At 48.6% G+C, this 20,166-nt stretch overlaps 1 protein-coding gene and 3 non-coding genes across 4 annotated transcripts in view; all 4 read left to right on the top strand.

Annotated features, from left to right (window-relative positions):
- The first annotated feature begins 119 nt into the window (after positions 1 to 119).
- LOC146204549 (uncharacterized) overlaps positions 120 to 20,166 on the top strand; it is a 28,158-nt gene continuing 8,111 nt past the window's right edge. Inside the window, exon 1 of the mRNA XM_084604757.1 lies at positions 120 to 747. Coding sequence (XP_084460883.1) covers positions 120 to 747 — 628 coding nt within the window. The remainder of the gene's footprint in view (positions 748 to 20,166) is intronic.
- TRNAE-CUC (transfer RNA glutamic acid (anticodon CUC)) lies at positions 4,752 to 4,823 on the top strand. Its single transcript has one exon. It is a non-coding gene; the product is annotated as a tRNA-Glu (tRNA).
- On the top strand, positions 4,831 to 4,902 carry TRNAQ-CUG (transfer RNA glutamine (anticodon CUG)). The gene has a single exon. It is a non-coding gene; the product is annotated as a tRNA-Gln (tRNA).
- TRNAK-CUU (transfer RNA lysine (anticodon CUU)) lies at positions 17,166 to 17,236 on the top strand. Its single transcript has one exon. It is a non-coding gene; the product is annotated as a tRNA-Lys (tRNA).

The raw sequence follows: 20,166 nt of genomic DNA on the forward strand, positions 1-20,166 counted from the left end.
CATACTGTTTTTTTTTGCATGGCGACATAAAAGCCAGGCCGTACCGTGTGGAGCACTTTCGAGACTCCCTCGCTCGTCTTTCATTTTTGCCGGAAGTGGTTGCCCTCGGGGAATATCAAATGAATCACGTATGGGCGGTAACGTTTAAAGGTGAAGAGGGGAAAGCGAAGATTTTGCAAGCCGAAGCTTTTGAAGTGAAGGAGCACCGCTGCGTGGTCATTGACCCCTGTAACCAAGGCATCAGGTTGAAGCTTTTCTGGCTGCTTCACGGCGTGCACGACGATGATGTGCGAGCGGCGTTGGCGGCTTTTGGAAAAGTGACCGAAATATCAAGAGAAAAGTGGAAAGTGCAGGGGTGTGTCGACAAGGCTTCAACGACGCGAACGGTCACGGTGAAGATCAAAGTGGGCGTTACCATTGAGGACCTACCGCATCAGCTTCGGGTCGCCGAGGACGTCGCACTCGTCCACGTCCCAGGCAGAGCCCCGCTTTGCCTCCAGTGCCACGGGAAAGGTCATATACGGCGTGAGTGTCGTGTGCCGCGCTGCGGGCTGTGTCGTCGCTACGGCCATGACGAGTTCCAGTGTGTGCGCACGTATGCCAACGTTGCAGGCCCCGTGCCGAGTGAAGTGGCAGGCGAGCACTTGATGGACGCAGTGGACGCCGAGGAAGCGAGCAGTGGAATCACTGAGGAGGCAGAACAGAACAAACAGTCCTCTGAGAAGACCCCTGCCCCTAAAGAACACTGTGAATCAGATTTGATAGTTCCGTTATCGAATGTCGCTGGGACCGAGACACCCACGAAAGAAAACGGCAATGCCAGTGGTGCAAGCCCAGCTTCGTCTACGCAACACAGTGAGGAACAGGGAGACACTGAAGCTGAGATGCCAGCTGCTTCTACCTTGCCTGTGAAGCGTGTGCACGAAGACAGTGTCAACGAGGGATCAACGCAAGGAGGAGCGGAAAACGGACAGCCTCCACTGAAGGCGGCCCCCCTTCGCCGGTCGTCCTTCAAGCCAAGGCCAAATGTGCCTCCAGACCGCAGAACTGTGTCACCTGTGCCTCTGCCATAGCGGGGGTACCCTTTCGGTCGAGACGTCGCAAGCCCGGTCCATGATCTGGAGCAGCGCTTGGAACGATGGACAGACTCGCCAAAACGGAAGAATGGTCAACCCATGCAACAGTTGAACCGCAATGCTGTCTTTCTGCAGAAGAGATGTGAGTGAAATGTTTCGCGATTTAAAATTTCTTGAGATGGCGACCAATTTATCCACTAGCTTGCGCATAGCCACGCTAAATGTGAGAGGGCTGTCAACGCGTCGGAGAGACAACAGCAGCTGAACCGCCTTCTGCTGGAAAATGAAATTGATGTGCTAGCAGTTCAAGAGAGCAAAATGGAAAGCGAACAACAAACAGATAAAATGGCTGAAATATATCGTTCTAGGTATAGTGTTTGCGTTTGTCATGCGGTTGGAAGATCGGGGGGATGTGTCATTTTCATTCGAAATTGCATAGAGTGCGTACAGTCTGTGTTCTCGTGTGAGAGTGGTCGGCTTTTGATATGTGATTTCAGTTTTTCTGGATTGGACTGGAGAGTGATCTGTGTTTATGCGCCTACTAGAACGTCTGAGCGCGAAGAGTTTTTTCACTATATGAAATCCTTCCTAATACATGAGAGGCGTGTTCTCCTGCTTGGAGACTTTAACTGTGTCTGTAGACCGGAAGATAGAACAACAGACCGTGTCCTTCGTGACAAGAGTGCAGAGTTACTTATTGACATTGTTAATGAGGCAGAGCTTGAAGATGCTGGCTGTATACTGACGCATGAAGGCCAAGCCATGTTCACGCACTTTCAAGGTAGCTGTCATGCAAGGTTGGACCGAATATATGTTCCTATTGATTGTGTGCCCTTGTGCTCGGAATATCAAACACTTCCCATGAGCTTTAGTGACCACTCCCTCGTAATGATTACTCTAGGCATGAAAAGTAAGGCAACAAAGTTCAATTGGGAGCTATGGAAATTTAATGAAAAGCTGCTGCTGGATGAAGAGTTTACCACCAAAGTGAAAGAATATATTACGCATATGTTGCAAAATGACTCTAATTTTATACAAGCATGGGAGCAGTTTAAGTGCTATATAAAGATAGCTGCTATTGACCGAGCATGCACTCTCCGACGTAAAGAAAGAGAACAAGAAAAAGATCTTCGTAGCACACTTGAATACATGCTTAGCATGGAGAGCGTTAAGCCTGGCTTGTTCGCCCAAGATATAAAAAAGATAAAAACCAAACTTGAGGTGATAGACGAAGAGAAGTATCGCCGTGCGGTGATAAGGGCACGCAGCGAAAAACTGTGGCTCGGAGAGACGCCCACGAAAAGGGCACTTAGTGACGAAAAACGGTACGCAGTGTCAAAAGAGATAAACGAAATCTGCTATCAGAACGTAGTTACCTCGGAAAAGAAAACGATTGAACGGGCGTTTGTAGAATTTTACAGGGAATTGTTTAGCCTGAAAACACCGGACATTGAACGCTTCAGAAAAGACTTTCTGTCGCTGATGTCAAGAGTGGAAGACGAAGTTGCGCAGACACTTGAAGCAAGTATTACTTCCGAGGAAATTGAGGCCGTTATCGGGGAATTAAATTCCAATAAGTCACCCGGACCAGATGGTTTTGGTGCTGCCATATACAAGGCCTTTCCAACAGAAATGGCTGTTTTACTGGAAAGAGTTATTAGTGAATGCTACGAAAAGAACGTACCTCCTCCGTCTTTTCGAATGTCACACGTTGTACTAATCCCGAAAACAGATGACCCAGTTAAGCTTCAGTCTGTAGCGTTTTACCGTCCTATAAGTCTAACGAATGTTGACTATAAAATTTACATGAAAGTATTAGGGCGACGACTCCAATGTGTAATTACTTGTCTTGTAGGCCCACATCAGACATGCGGTATAAAAGGAAGGACCATTTTTACTAACATACACGCAGCAAGGAGTGTTCTCGAATGTTGTGACGCGATGCATGACCGCGTAGCCATGATGCAATTAGACCTCCACAAAGCATTTGACAAAGTGGTACATGAAATTTTGTTCTCTGTTTTAGAGTATGTCAATGCTGGTTCCGTGATTACAAAGGGCGTGAAAATGATTTACGAGTGCTGTTCAGCGAGACTGGTCGTGAATAAGCATTTAACCGATCGTATACCTGTCCAGTCGTCAGTAAGGCAGGGCTGTCCTCTGTCTCCCCTTTTGTTCGCGCTTTATCTGGAGCCTTTCTGTTTAAGATTGCTTACAAGGCCAAACATACGCGGTTATAGATTTTTTCAAAGTGAAGTTCGGGTTTTGGCATACGCGGACGATATTGCGGTTTTTTGTACTGACCATGAGAGCGTGCAAGAAGTTGTAAAAGAAGCTACTGCTTTTTGCACTGCAAGTGGAAGTGAAATTAGTTGGGCAAAGTGTTTAGGAGTTTGGCACGGAAACTGGCAATACGCGCCTGAACTGTTCTCCAGTATGCAATGGACAATAATGCCAGGAAATTACCTTGGTTGCCACTAAAGCATTACCGTGAAAGCAAGGAATGTTGGGCCGGTGAAGTTGAGCAAGTGAAAACCCAAACAAACAAATGGGGAGGACATAACTTTTCTATGTTCGCAAGAGCTACCGTTTGCAATATGTTCCTAGTTGCAAAAATTTTTTACATGCTGCAAGTGTTATCTATGTCAAGAATCTCTGTTCAAAAACTGCATAGGGTATTTGCCACGTTTGTGTGGGCTTCCACATGGGAGCGTACCAGTCGATGTAATTTGTTTCATACGATGCATAATGGTGGACTGGGATTGTCACAATTATACTTAAAGCAGATTGTAACCAGGTTCTTTTTTTTGCGCGAACAAAGCTATGTTTTTCTTAGAACGGTAATCCAAGTGCGATTGCGTGATTCACTGCCGGAATATGTAGTTTCGACTATGTCTACAAGGACAATGGCTCTAAGTGCTTTTCTTCGCGAAGTTGTCGCGTCCTTCCAAATAGTGAAGGCGAGATTTTCAAATGAGTATATGTGTACTGTTACGCGAAAACGGCTGTACAAAGATTTATTGGAAACCTTTTTACCTGTGCCTCTTTATCGCGCTGTATATGCTTTGGGTCCGGGGCGGGACGTGTTGAAAAGAGTGAAAAAAAATGCCCATCAGATCGTCCGCTAAATCTTTCTTTTTTGAATTGCATACCGGCACTCTTCCGGTGAAGCCATGGCTGGAAAGCAAAGGCCTTTTCGTGCCTTGGTCTGCTGACTGTTTAATTTGCAAAAAGCTGGAATCCATGGAGCATATTTTCCTTGAGTGTCACGATGCGGTTTTTTTGTGGGACGTGCTACAGCGTACTATTGAAAAGGACTTACCAATAACGCCGTTTGCAATACGCTACCTTCCATGCGCCCAACCAGGAGAAGTGCCCAGTGATTTATAATGGTCTTGTGTATGCAAAGCATATGGAGAACGCGGATGGATGTTCGCCATGAGCATGTTGTCGTACACCCAGCCCATCAGTACTTTGTTGAAAGTGTAATGTACACGCGTGATGTTTTCGGAGGGCAATCTGAACCCCCGGAATGGCTGCCAGTCTTGGACAAGCTCATGTCACTTAATCCATTCTATCACAAGAAACCTGTAAGAAAGTGACTTGTGTTTTTAATTCCATGCGACTTTTCATCGTTCTTTGTAGTTACCAAGTCGGTAATAAAGAAAAAAAAAATCCGGCGTGGTCTAGTGGCTAGGATACCTGGCTCTCACCCAGGAGGCCCGGGTTCGATTCCCGGCGTCGGAAAGATGGCGGTCTCATGGTGTAATGGTTAGCACTCTGTACTCTGAATCCAGCGATCCGAGTTCAAATCTCGGTGAGACCTGCTCCTCTTTTTTTTTTCTGGCTACGTTCATCATCATCAGCCTGACCATACCCACTGCAGGGCGAAGGCCTCTCCCATATTTCTCCACTTAACCCGGTTCTGTGCTAGCTGCATCCACTTGACCCCTGCGAACTTCTTAATCTCATCCGCCCACCTAACTTTCTGCCGCCCCCTGCTACGCTTTCTTTCCCTTGGAATCCAGTTTGTTACCCTAAGCGACCATCGGTTATCCTCTCTTCGCACTACATGCTCTGCCCATGTCCATTTCTTCTTCTTAATTTCTACTAGAATGTCGGTAACCTGAGTTATTTCTCTGACCCACTCTGCATGCTTTCTATCTCCTAATGTTACCCCTACCATTTTTCGTTCCATAGCCCTCTGGGTTGTCCTCAACTTAAGTAGACCTCTCTTGGTTAGCCTCCACGTTTCAGCCCCGTAGGTGAGTACAGGCAAGATGCAACTGTTGTATACTTTCCTCTTTAGCGATACCGGTAAACTGCTAGACATAATCTGCGAGTGCTTGCCAAATGCGCCCCATCCCAATCTTATTCTGGCTATGTTACGCATCTGCATTCTCTTGTGCTCTCGCTTGCAATCGTCTGCCACGTTCCGGCGTAGTCTAGTGGCTAGGATATTCTGCTTCCGGCCACGGCAGTGAACGGACGCAGGATGCAGGGCTCCTCAGGAGCGGCTTCAGCGATCATGTCAGGTCGCGGTAACAGGACTGCTGAACAGGACAACACTTACCAGGTCGTTTTGCTTGCGCTTCCAACAGGTCGGTTTGTTTTGAATACCGTTTTTTTGCACGCCGATATCAGGGCCCGCCCGTATCGGGTGGAAGATTTCCGGGATGCTTTAGCACAACACTCGCTAATCCCCGATGTTATCGCTATGGGGGCGTATCGGATGAGCCACGTCTGGGCCGTCACTCTCAAGGATACTGAAGCCGTCAACAAGATTGTCAGTGTAGGTGGGCTGTCTGTGAAAAACGGGCGCTGCTTGGTGATTTACCCGGCGAACCAGGACGTGCGACTCAAGCTTCATTGGCTACTACACAACGTGCCAGACGAAGATGTTCGTGCTGCATTTGCGCCGTACGGAAAGGTGTCAGACGTTTCCCGGGAGCGTTGGCGTGTTAAAGGTATGCTAGAAAAGGGCTCTACAACTAGACTCGTCACGCTGAAGCTGAAAGCTGGCATGAAGCTCGACGACCTGCCGCATCAGTTGAATGTTAGCGGTGAGCTCGCGCTCGTCATTGTGCCAGGCAGACCCCCGTTGTGCCTACGCTGCCGGGGTACGGGTCACATCCGCAAAGAGTGCCGGGTTCCTCGCTGCGGAACCTGTCGACGGTTCGGGCATGAAGACAGCCAGTGTGCACGAACCTACGCTAGCATTGCCGGACCTGGGAACAGCGAAGACTCGTCCGAGTTAATTATGGACGAGGCGGATGCGGAGGAGGCTGCTGACATTAGAGGTCAGTCAACGAAACAGGACGCGCCTTCCATGACGGTATTAACAAAGAATAAGGTGACGGTCTCAAATGAAAAGAATGAAACTCGGCATGTCTTGAACGTTCCATTCCAGGACCATGAAAGCGCGTCAAAGGAAACGGCAGAAGACGTAACCAAATTTTCCGACGCTGAGGATCATCTCAGTACTGAGCCTTCCTGTACTGATGCCATGGAGGTTGGGCCGGAGACAGCAGCCTTAATTGCCGCGAAACGTCCGCATGAGGAAAGCGTCGAGGAGACTCAGCTGCCAGGCGGTGTTTGTGGTGAGCCGCCGCCGAAAACTTCTGGCATCCGAAGAGCCACGTTAAGACCGAAGCCGAACTTCTCGGCCGACACGCGGCAGGCGGGGAAACCGCCTCCGTAGTTTTTGTGGTGTCCTGAACGATTTGTGGATAGGCTGCCTACCGGCCAGCGTCAGGAACCTTCTGCAACCAAGTGGTGCGTGTGTGAGCAAAAATGAAACAATGTGCTTGGACTTCGTTTGAATGCATCCCGACATTCTGCTGGGTGGACATTACATGCATGCATACGCCGCTGTTCGTCAGAAGCGGAGGCCACGCAACCATGAAGGTAGGCACCATGCGGGTACGGGCGTCTCTCTCTAATACATGACTCTCAAGCTTAATTCGCCGTTACATGTAGCTACTTTGAATGTCAGAGGACTGGGAGCGAGAAAGCGACAATGCCAGCTCAGTCGTCTCCTTTTGGATAATGATATAGATATAGCAGCTGTGCAAGAGTCAAAGATTGAGAGCCAAGAAAGCACTGAACGTATGGTGGCTTCTTTTCAAGCAAACTTTCATATGTGTGTATGCCATTCTGTTGGTGTATCGGGTGGATGCCTTTTATTTATACGTAACACGCTGGGAGTAAGCGTAGAGTCCGTTTTTGCCTGTCCAAGCGGTCGGCTTTTGGTTACCGATGTTACCTACTCTAATTTATGCTGGCGTGTTGTGTGTGTGTATGCTCCCAATTCAGGATGTGAGCGTGAATTGTTTTTTGAGTCTATTGAGGTGTGGTTCAAGGTCGACAAAATCTTGCTTGTACTTGGCGACTACAATTGTGTGTGCGCAGCTGTGGACCGAGCGGCGAAGTGTAAACCTCGAAGAGACAGAAGCTCCGAGCTGTTTAATGCACTTGTGCATGAGTATGGCCTTGAGGATGTTGGTAGTGTGTTCTCCACTGGAAACCAGCCAGAGTTCACGCACTTTCAGCGAGATAGCCATGCTAGATTGGACAGGGTGTATGCCTCGGTAGATCTTGTTTCCCTATGTACTGCATATGAGGTCAAACCTGTGTCTTTCAGCGATCATTGTCTCGTGAGTGCAGTGTTTGGTCGCAAAGGAAAGAAATCGCGCTTTAACTGGCACCTATGGAAACTGAATGCCAAACTTCTTGCCGATCAAGAGTTCCTTAGGGAAGTTAAGACCGAGTTTGAAAATTGTCTTGCTATGCGACCAGTAAGTTTTGCAGAGGAATGGGACAGCTTCAAAGAGTGGGTCAAATTGAAATGCATAGAAGAGAGCAGTAAGGTGCGGCATAAAGAAAAAGAAAAAGAACTGAATGAACAACTCCAGCTTTTTTTTTTTTTTTTTAGCATGGAAAGTTCTGTGCCAGGGCATTTCGCCAGTAAAATACGAGAGATAAAAAGTGAGTTGGGAACAATCAACAGCGAAAGATACACAGCGGCTATCATACGTGCAAGGGCTGAAAAACTTTGGGCAGGAGAAGTGTTACGACCAAGCATCCGCAATTGCGCGCTCTATTGTTCGCCTGTGGGCATGGATAAGTTTTGTGAATATGTGGTGATGGTCCAATGGCTCTAAGTGAGCCTGTTTCCAGGAATCCTGTTTTGTAAGCCTGTTTTGCTTTGTGGACACTCTGCAAATGCCAAATTGTCCCTGCCAAGAGAACGTCTGGAAAAACACAAAGAAACGTCCCCTGCGGGAAATAGCAGGAAGTGCTTTCTTTCTTTTGTTCACCCTTCCAGTCGAGAAGTGCTATCCTCCAGTGATGAATGCCTCCTATCCAAAGGAGACGACAGAGTGACATGTCCGCTGACGTGCAGGACAAGAAAGGAGCATGACTCATACGGCCATTAAGTGATTTCCCGGGAATGCAGGAAAGATTTGCAATTGTCGAAAAGGGACCATGTTGGGAGCCCTATGCGGCGCCACGTGCACTCGGGTTTCTGAGAAGTAAAACCCCTTGACAGAACCAGCCTGTGGTTTCTTTGCTGAAGAATAGAAATGTACCTCCTCTCCTCGCCGTTCCCAAGCTTTTCCCGCCAACAAGTGATCACGCCCAACGAATGAATGCCGGACCAGTCAGTGCTTCAGACCATCAGTGCAGTGATGTGTTCGATTGGATGCCGATACCTGAGGGGCGTGCCCTGGATTTGGTTGGGCAGCATCTTCAGAGAGGGGCTGGACATAGGGGGTTTTTAAGGACGCTGCAGAGCACGAAATGTCGCTCTGGGCCCTCGGTAAACGGCTCATCCAGTCGCTTCTCGCTATGAACTCTTAACGCTTGCCATTTTGCTGATGTACCCTTCTTTTTCGTGTAAATAATCTTGTAAATAAGTTCTCAAAGTGCCATTAAACCTGCTTGTACATATTTCACCAACTTCGAAGATTCAATCCTACTTCAACCCCGAGTCTCTGCACGCTACCAAGTGAAGGCCGGGTCGACGTAGCCCCAGCGTCACGACAACTGGTGACCAGCGGTGGGATCTGAATCTACAAGCCACAACATCTGATGACTGGAGGTGGGATCTGGATCTACAAGCTACATCTGGTGATTCGAGGTGGATCAGAATCTACAAGCCACAACATCTTGTGATCGGAGGTGGCATCTCAAGCAACAAGCAGGAGCAACAATCGGCCAACAAGAGGGCAGCTCGGAACATCGATCGCATGTGTGGGTGAGTGCTTGGCTTTTCTTCTGATGTGGACCAGGTTCTAGAACAGGGTTAGATTTTAGAACTGGTAAAAAGTGTTGAAACGCCTTTAGGTTTGGTAGTTTGCACTGTTGTTTTGGAAGTAGCCGACACTCGGAGCGATCATGGACCTACAAAAGCTGCAGAAACCGGACCTGTTGCTATTGTGTGAGGAATTGGGAATTGATACAAGTGGTTTGGCACGAAAACCTTTGATTATAAAGGCAATCACAGATTTGGGAGCCGATGATGAGGAGCTCAGTGAAGCATGGAACCTCATCGAACAAAAAAAGGAACAGCTCAGACAGCAGAAAGAGCGGGAAAAAGAGGAAAAGAAGCGTGAAATTGAAAGAGAAGCAAAAAAGCTGGAGCTAGAAATTGAGCTCCGGAAATTAGAACTAGAGTTGAGCAAGAGGTCGGGCAATTGTCCCCAGCTAGCGGTACCTCTTCTCAACAAGGAGGCAGATTTCAAGATGTCAAAGTACATGCAGCCATATGTGATATCAGGGGATATCGGTCTGTATCTGGCTAACTTTGAGCGAACCTGCGAAAAACTGTCCTTCCAGCGAGACACTTGGTCTCAGAGATTATTGACGGTTCTGCCCTGCGAGGCAGCGGAGGTTGTCGCGCGGCTAAGCAAGGAGGACGCGGACAACTACGAGAAGGTCAAAGCTTGCCTTCTGAAAAAGTATAGGCTTAGCGCCGAGGCGTTCAGACAACGTTTTCGGAAAGCTACTAAGTCCAGGGACGAGAGTTACCCTGAATTCCTGTACAATTTAAGAGTTAATTTGGGCGAGTGGCTAAAGAGCACTGATTCCTACAGTGATAGGGACTCTGTAGTCGAACGAATTCTTTTGGAGCAGTTTTATAGCTGCCTCCCAGAAAAAGAAAGAAATTGGTTACAGGACCCAGGCGACATTAAGTCGGCAACTGAAGCGGCCGAACTTATTGAGGAGTATGCTTCGCGCCGACAATTCAGCAACCCAGCAGTGGATAGGCCCCGCAATCCCAAGTCGAGTGTGAATAACCGTCAGAAAAGGCACTTTGCTAGATTTGCAAACGAAGAAAGGAAGGCTTCTTCAGGCAAACGCCCTAGAAAGGACGGTAGTGAGAAAGGTGGGGAAGTGACCAACGCGCAGAACACAAAGAATAAGCTTGAGGCTAGGAAGACGCTCACATGCTTTAGGTGTAATGAGCAGGGTCACATTGCCGTCAACTGCCGGAAAGAAAAGATTGCTTTCTCGTATGTCAGTGACTGCGATGAAAATATGCAGCTTTTAGAACCCTACCTGCATGACCTAGTAGTCAACAGGAAGCCTTGCAAGGTACTGCGCGATTCGGCCGCAACGATGGATGTTGTCCATCCGGCGTATGTGTCGCCTTCCGACTATACAGGACAGTGTGCGTGGATCCGCCAGGTAGTGGAGGAACAGAGTGTGTGCTTGCCAATCGCGAACGTGGTCATCGAGGGCCCTTTCGGCGAGTTAACAACCGAGGCTGCCGTTTCAGAAAAACTGCCTAAGTGCTATCCGTATTTGTTTTCCAACAAATCGGACATGCTACTGCGAAAGAGGGGCATCCTTTTCGGAGACAGTGTTGTGCAAGCATTAACACGTCAAAGGACGTTTTGTACCGGGGACCAGGTGATGTTGCTGAGAAGTTCAAGGCAGAATAAGCTCGAAGTACAGTGGGAAGGACCGGCTGAAGTCGTTGCAAAGCTTTCTAACACTAACTACGCAGTGAAAATTCCCGGTAGGCGTAAAGAAGTGCGCATTTATCATTGCAATCTTATGAAGCCTTATGTGCAGAGGGAAGCCGTGGTAAATCTAACGTTAAACCTTCCCGAGGAGATGGGGGACAACTTGATTTGCCTCAGCGGAAAAGGAAGCAACGCTCAGGAGCTTCTCAAAAAGACGGAGCAGAGAGGAGAACTAAAGAAATCCCAGCTGTCCGATCTGGGCGAGATAATAACAGAGTTTGAGGCCTGCTTCGTGGACAGGCCAGGCAGAACTGATTTGACTGAGCACGATATTGAGCTGACTTCAGACGTGCCAGTGCGATCAAGGTGCTACCGATTTTCTCCAAGGCAAAGAGAAATTCTGGATAGGGAAGTAACTCGCATGCTGGAATTGGGAGTAATAAAACCCTCGGAAAGCGATTATGCTTCGCCTATGATCTTAGTAGAAGCTCCAGGTAAAGACCCTAGGCCTGTGGTAGACTACCGAAAGCTAAATTCTCTCACCAGGGATCAAGTGTATCCTATTCCGAATATTGAGGAGAGAGTAGAACAGGTCAGTAGAGCGGCATATGTGACTACGCTGGACCTTACTCGAGGATACTGGCAAGTACCGCTCACTGAACGCGCCAGCAGATACGCGGCTTTCGTCACTCCGACGGGCAGCTAACAGCCAACAATGATGAGTTTCGGGCTCAAAAATGCTCCATTTTGTTTTTCCCGACTCATGGATAGGATTTTAAAGGGGTGTGAAACATTCGCGGTGCCTTATTTAGACGACATTGCGGTTTTTTCCGACTCATGGGCGGACCATATGGTACATCTAAGAGCTGTACTGAGCCTTTTGCGTCAAGCTGGACTAACCGTAAAGGCCGAGAAATGTTGCCTGGCAAGGGCGACCGTGGACTACTTGGGTCACAATGTAGGTCAAGGTTTCAGGAAACCCAGCGAGATTAAGATTTCTGCGGTAGCAGACTACCCGCGGCCGAGCACGAAGACGGAAATTCGGGCATTCCTGGGTCTGACTGGGTACTACAATCACTACATCCCTAACTATTCAGCTTTGGCTAGCCCTCTGACCGACGCTCTCCGCAAGACAGAACCGACAAATGTAGTCTGGGACGAACAAAAGGAAGCCTCCTTCGTAAACCTGAAGGCTGTGCTGATTAGCCGTCCGGTATTGCGAGCTCCAGACTATGGCCGAGAATTCACGGTCCAGTGTGATGCCAGTGATCGAGGGTTAGGTGCTGTTCTCTGCCAGAGAGATGACGACGGAAATGAGCACCCCTTGCTCTACTTGAGCAGAAAACTGAGTTCTAGAGAGAGGGCTTATTGCGCGTCAGAGAAAGAGTGCGCTTGCATTGTATGGGCCATTCAAAAATTGCAGTGCTATCTTGGAGGGGCCAAATTCACCGTAGAGACGGACCATTGTCCCCTGGCTTGGCTGCAAACTGCGACATCGAAGAACAGTCGCCTTCTTAGGTGGAGCTTGATTTTACAGCAGTACAATTTTGAAATAAGATACAAAAAGGGGAAGTTAAATGGGAATGCGGACGCGCTTAGCCGCTCTTTCTAAGCGGTCCGAGATGTTCCTCACCATGTATCCAAATTGATAATCAGGTTTTTTTTTTTCGTGCGCTTGTATATGTGTGACTATGTAAAGCAGCACGTTTGGTTTTCTAGGAATACGTGGGTCCTGAACGTCTTGAGAGTGGGCTTTTCTCGAACAACAATGGCAGTTTTCTTTTGACCTGGTCTCTTCAGACGGGAGCCGAGTGCTTGCTTCGACATGTGGTTGAGTTTCAGACAGCTCGAGCAATTTGGCCTACAACAATCAAGACAACGCGACAAGCAACAGCGAGCTTCAAGCGTTCACGTGCAGGCCATTAAGTCGTCTCTTCATGCAGCAGCTGGGACTGCTGCCCTCCGAGACTCTTCTGGCGGGGGAGGAGGCTGTTACGACCAAGCATCCGCAATTGCGCGCTCTATTGTTCGCCTGTGGGCATGGATAAGTTTTGTGAATATGTGGTGATGGTCCAATGGCTCTAAGTGAGCCTGTTTCCAGGAATCCTGTTTTGTAAGCCTGTTTTGCTTTGTGGACACTCTGCAAATGCCAAATTGACCCTGCCAAGAGAACGTCTGGAAAAACACAAAGAAACGTCCCCTGCGGGAAATAGCAGGAAGTGCTTTCTTTCTTTTGTTCACCCTTCCAGTCGAGAAGTGCTATCCTCCAGTGATGAATGCCTCCTATCCAAAGGAGACGACAGAGTGACATGTCCGCTGACGTGCAGGACAAGAAAGGAGCATGACTCATACGGCCATTAAGTGATTTCCCGGGAATGCAGGAAAGATTTGCAATTGTCGAAAAGGGACCATGTTGGGAGCCCTATGCGGCGCCACGTGCACTCGGGTTTCTGAGAAGTAAAACCCCTTGACAGAACCAGCCTGTGGTTTCTTTGCTGAAGAATAGAAATGTACCTCCTCTCCTCGCCGTTCCCAAGCTTTTCCCGCCAACAAGTGATCACGCCCAACGAATGAATGCCGGACCAGTCAGTGCTTCAGACCATCAGTGCAGTGATGTGTTCGATTGGATGCCGATACCTGAGGGGCGTGCCCTGGATTTGGTTGGTCAGCATCTTCAGAGAGGGGCTGGACATAGGGGGTTTTTAAGGACGCTGCAGAGCACGAAATGTCGCTCTGGGCCCTGGGTAAACGGCTCATCCAGTCGCTTCTCGCTATGAACTCTTAACGCTTGCCATTTTGCTGATGTACCCTTCTTTTTCGTGTAAATAATCTTGTAAATAAGTTCTCAAAGTGCCATTAAACCTGCTTGTACATATTTCACCAACTTCGAAGATTCAATCCTACTTCAACCCCGAGTCTCTGCACGCTACCAAGTGAAGGCCGGGTCGACGTAGCCCCAGCGTCACGACAGAAGTGCCGACAAAACGAGCGCTAGCAGACGAGAAAAGATACGCCTGCCAGAAAGAAATAAGGAGTATAAGGTATGCCGGCCATATCACTGAAGATGCTAAAGATATTCAGGGTGCGGTAGCAGAGCACTTCGAAGATCTGCTTAGCGCTAAGCTTCAGACTGTAGGCGGCTTTGAAACAGATTTTCTAAGACTGATGCCTGCAATGGATGACGAAAGTAAAGCGCGCCTGGAAACACCGATAACGTTGCAGGAGATAGTATCTGCAATAGATGACCTGACAACTGGGAAAGCACCTGGGCCGGATGGTCTAAGCGCTGCCTTCTTTAAAACGTTTCAGCAGTATGCGGCTCAGTTTATGCTCTGTGTAATCACTGAAGCTTATGAACGTAGTACTGCCCCACTGTCTTTCTCTACATCGCACATTGTTCTAATACCCAAGACAGATGATCCGGGAAACGACTGTTGGTGGGGTCATATCGACCGATTAGCCTCACCAATGTTGACTACAAGGTGTACATGAAGGTTTTAGCAAAACGACTGCAAAGCGTAATAAAGAAATTGGTTGGGTCTCATCAAACGTGCGGCATCAAGGGTCGATCCACTGCCACGAATAGACATGTCGCAAGAACCGTACTAGAATGTGTTGATGCACTCGGTGGTCAGATAGCCATGATGCAGTTAGATTTGGCTAAAGCCTTTGACCGTGTTTCTCACGAAATTTTTTTTTCCATTTTGGAGCATTCTAACCTTGGAAAAGTCATAGTGGAGGGTGTTAAAATGGCTTACGCGAACTGCACGACCCGTATTATAGTGAATGGTGAACTGACTGACAGCATCGCAGTACGTTCATCGGTAAGGCAGGGCTGCCCGCTCTCACCCCTGCTTTTTGCACTGTATTTAGAGCCACTTGGCTTGGCTATCATTGATAGCGATCGCATTCTAGGGTTCAAGCTGCAATCAGCACACGTAAAAATGCTAGCTTATGCTGATGACATAGCAGTGTTTTGTGCAACCAGAAAGAGCATATGTGAAGTCACGAGTGTCGTCCAAACATTTTGTGATCAAACCGGATGTAAGATCAATTTGGAGAAAAGCTCTGGGTTTGGCACGGTGATTGGGACGTGACACCCGATTTCTTCTGTAAGCTGCGATGGTCTGCTCTCCCAACGCGATATCTAGGCGTGCCTTTAGATTGTTATCGAGATCCCAACGTGCACTGGATGGAAGAAATATCCAGAGCGAAAGAAAAAGCGGATGCGTGGCAAGGAAGGCAACTCTCAATGTTTTCGCGCGCTTCTATTTGCAATGTATTTCTTATTTCGAGGCTGTGGTACCTCATGAATGTGTTGTGTGTCTCACGAACCTCAATCCAGAAAATGCACCGCGTTTTTGCTGTTTTTATTTGGGCATCCACATGGGAAAAAACCGCCCGGACGAATTTGTTTATTTCTGTTAAAAAGGGCAGGCTTGGCCTTGCCCATTTGTTCTTGCGTCAAGTGGTTTCGCGATTTATATTGTAACGAAGTGTTCGCCAGTTGGACTTTCGTGACGGCACGACGGCTCCGCCGCATTGAAGAAAGGGACCAGGCGATTTCGATTGATGACACAAGTTAAGTGAATTTAATAAAGATGAACTCAAACAATAATTTAAGCGAATCCAGTAGTACCAAATAAACAACAAACTCAAATTAACAACACCTCAGTTAGGCATACGCGACATCTTCCGAGCAGGGGTCCCGAGCAGCAGCTTGGATGGTCGCCGTCCTCCCTTACTTGCCGCCAAAACCCCTCTGTCTACGTTCTTCAGGACTCTCCAGGCAGTGTTCTTTACCAGGCGGAAATGCGCTTATCGGAGCCAATGAGACGACTTTCTTTACAGCTGAGAAACCAATAGGACGCCGGTACCCGCGAGTTTGTTTCCTGGCGAGCACCGCGTGAATTTCTAGAAGACGCGGCGCATCTCCGCCTGGCACCCAAACACACAAAAGGTAAACCAAAAACACATGGGCCGCAAGGACGCAGACGGCACAAAACACAAAGCTCCCTCCGTGCTCTCAGCCGTCGCCCCCAAGCCCTCAGGCGTTAACCGGTTAGGACGAGAGCTTTCAACAGCTCGCCTCCTTCACAGCCGTTAACCATTTTCCGAACGGCGTACATCGCGAATACCCCCCAAGAAGAAGGGGAAAGCACAGCCACGCCGTGCAGGCAAGAAAAAAGGACCGCTCCCCGGCTGTGTACGGGTCCGGAAAACGGCGCGCGACATAGGCATAGCTCGCTATGCGACAATATTCCTGCGTGATCAAAAAGACACCTTTCTAAGAACTGCGATGCAAGTGCGATTGCAGAGGCTGCTCCCTGAATGGATTGTGTCATGTGAAAGCATGCCTGGTACTGTGACTGGCTACCTGAGCGAGGTTGTTTTCTCATGCAAGTTGCTGGAAGTGCGGTTTTCTTTTGATTACCTTTTCAATGTTCCCAGAAAAAAACTGTATAAAGATCTCATTGACGTGATGCTCCCGGTGCCTTTTTACCGGGCATTACACTGTGGAGGCCCAGGGCAGGACGTTTTGAAAAGAGTCAAGAAGATGCCCCTGAGGCCATCTGCTAAAACGTTCCTTTTCAAACTTCACTCTAAGACGCTCCCTGTTAAAACCTGGCTGAATGAAAAAGGTATCTTCGTCCCATGGACAACAAATTGCCTGTTGTGCAAAAAACCGGAGACAATTGAACACGTCTTCTTACAGTGTTGGGATGCTGTCTTTCTATGACACGTCCTCCAAAGGACAATTAAAAAGGAACTTCCCCTAACACCGTACGGTATCAGATTCCTACCAGTGCAGAACGATGATGCACCTTATGATTTAATTATGCTTCTTGGCCTCCATAGTTTGTGGAAAACACGAATGCAGGTGCGTCACGCAGATATAAATACACGATCTGCGCGTGAAAACTACATTGAAAGTGCGGTGTATATACGCGAAACTTTCAGGATTCAGCAGGATTCACCACAATGGCAATGTCTATTTGATGAGTTGGTGAACCTGAAAAGATTTTAGCCGCGTACGCGTTAGCTCAAGTGTAGTTGACGTGTTTTATCATGTGTATTTTGTTTTGTGTTTCACGGCAATAAAGAAGAAATAAAGTCGGCGTGGTCTAGTGGCTAGGATACCTGGCTCTTACCCAGGAGGCCCGGGTTCGATTCCCGTCGTCAGAAAGATGGCGGTCTCATGGTGTGATTCTGCTTCCGGCCACGCCAGTGAACGGACGCAGGATGCAGGGCTCCTCAGGAGCGGCTTTAGCGGCTATGTCAGGCCGCGGTAACAGGACTGCTGAACAGGCTTATCAAGTTGTTTTGCCTGCACTGCCAACAGGTCGGTTTGTTTTGAATACGGTTTTTTTGCACGCCGATATCAGGGCCCGCCCTTACCGGGTGGAAGATTTCCGCGACGCGTTGGCACAGCATTCGCTGATCCCCGATGTTGTTGCGATGGGGGCGTATCGGATGAGCCACGTCTGTGCTGTCACTCTCAAGGACTCTGAAGCGGTGACTAAGCTTGTTAGTGTAGGCGAGTTGTGTGTGAAAAACGGTCGCTGCTTGGTAATTGACTCGGCGAACCAGGACGTGCGGCTGAAACTTCACTGGCTGCTACTCAACGTGCCAGACGAGGATGTTCGTGCTGCCTTTACGCCGTATGGAAAGGTGTTAGAAGTTACAAGGGAGCGCAGGCGTGTGAAGGGTATGGTAGAAAAAGGCTCAACTACTAGACTTGTCACGCTCAAGTTGAAAGCTGGCGTGAAGCTGGATGACCTGCCACATCAGTTGAACGTTAGCGGTAAGCTGGCGCTCGTTGTTGTGCCAGGCAGACCTCCCTTGTGCCTACGCTGTCGGAGCACGGGTTACATCCGCAAGGAGTGCCGGGTTCCTCGCTGCGGAACCTGTCGACGGTTCGGTCATGAAGACAGCCAGTGTGCACGTACCTACGCAAGCATTGCCGGACCTGGGACCAGCGAGGACACGTCCGAGTTGTTAATGGATGAGGTGGATGCGGAGGAGGCGGCCGACATTAGAGGACAGTGAACGAAACAGGACGCGCCTTCCATGACGGTTTTAACTAAGCATAAGGTGACGGTCTCAAGTGAAAAGAATGAAACTTGGCACGTCTCGCACGTTCCATCGCAGGATCAGCAGGACCACGAAAGCGCTTCAAAGGAAGCGTCAGAAGACGTAATCAAGTTTTCTGACGCTGAGGAGCATCTGAGTACTGAGCCTCCTTGCACTGATGCCATGGAAATTGGGCCGGAGGCAGCGGCCCTCATTGCCTCAAAACGTCCACACGAGGAAAGCTTCGAGGAGACTCAGCTGCCAGGCGGCGTTTGTGGTGAGCCGCCGCCGAAAACTGCGGCCATCCGAAGATCGACTTTGAGACCGAAGCCGAACTTCTCTGCCGACATGCGGCAGGCGGGGAAACCGCCTCCGTAGGTTTTGTGGTGTCCTGAACAATTTGTGGGTCGGCTGCCTACCGACCAGCGTCAGGAACATTCTGCAACCAAGCGGGGCGTGTGTGAAAAAAAAAATGAAAAACGGTGCTTGGACTTCGTTTGAATGCAGCCCGACGTTCTGCTGGGAGGACATTACATGCATGCATACGCCGTTGTTCGTCAGAAGCGGAGGCCACGCAACCGTGAAGGTAGGCACCATGCGGGTATGGGCGTCTCTCTCTAATACATGACTCTCAAGCTTAATTCGCCGTTACATGTAGCTACTTTGAATGCCAGAGGACTGGGAGCGAGAAAGCGACAATGCCAGCTCAGTCGTCTCCTTTTGGATAATGATATAGATATAGCAGCTGTGCAAGAGTCAAAGATTGAGAGCCAAGAAAGCACTGAACGTATGGTGGCTTCTTTTCAAGCAAACTTTCATGTGTGTGTATGCCATTCTGTTGGTGTATCGGGTGGATGCCTTTTATTTATACGTAACACGCTGGGAGTAAGCGTAGAGTCCGTTTTTGCCTGTCCAAGCGGTCGGCTTTTGGTTACCGATTTTACCTACTCTAATTTATGCGTGTTGTGTGTGTGTATGCTCCCAATTCAGGATGTGAGCGTGAATTGTTTTTTGAGTCTATTGAGGTGTGGTTCAAGGTCGACAAAATCTTGCTTGTATTTGGTGACTACAAATGTGTGTGCGCAGCTGTGGACCGAGCGGCGAAGTGTAAACATCGAAGAGACAGAAGCTCCGAGCTGTTTAATGCACTTGTGCATGAGTATGGCCTTGAGGATGTTGGTAGTGTGTTCTCCACTGGAAACCAGCCAGAGTTCACGCACTTTCAGCGAGATAGCCATGCTAGATTGGACAGGGTGTATGCCTCGGTAGATCTTGTTTCCCTATGTACTGCATATGAGGTCAAACCTGTGTCTTTCAGCGATCATTGTCTCGTGAGTGCAGTGTTTGGTCGCAAAGGAAAGAAATCGCGCTTTAACTGGCACCTATGGAAACTGAATGCCAAACTTCTTGCCGATGAAGAGTTCCTTACGGAAGTTAAGACCGAGTTTGAAAATCGTCTTGCTATGCGACCAGTAAGTTTTGCAGAGGAATGGGACAGCTTCAAAGAGTGGGTCAAATTGAAATCCATAGAAAAGAGCAGTAAGGTGCGGCATAAAGAAAAAGAAAAAGAACTGAATGAACAACTCCAGCTTTTTTTTTTAGCATGGAAAGTTCTGTGCCAGGGCATTTCGCCAGTAAAATACGAGAGATAAAAAGTGAGTTGGAAACAATCGACAGCGAAAGATACACAGCGGCTATCATACGTGCAAGGGCTGAAAAACTTTGGGCAGGAGAAGTGCCGACAAAACGAGCGCTAGCAGACGAGAAAAGATACGCCTGCCAGAAAGAAATAAGGAGTATAAGGTATGCCGGCCATATCACTGAAGATGCTAAAGATATTCAGCGTTCGGTAGCAGAGCGCTTCGAAGAACTACGTAGCGCTAAGCTTCAGACTGTAGGCGGCTTTGAAACAGATTTTCTAAGACTGATGCCTGCACTGGATGACGAAAGTAAAGCGCGCCTGGAAACACCGATAACGTTGCAGGAGATAGTATCTGCAATAGATGACCTGACAATTGGGAAAGCACCTGGGCCGGATGGTC

Source organism: Amblyomma maculatum, chromosome 1 (assembly GCF_055883805.1).
Source record: "Amblyomma maculatum isolate TAMU_Amacu chromosome 1, ASM5588380v1, whole genome shotgun sequence".
In the NCBI taxonomy this organism is placed as follows: domain Eukaryota; kingdom Metazoa; phylum Arthropoda; class Arachnida; order Ixodida; family Ixodidae; genus Amblyomma; species Amblyomma maculatum.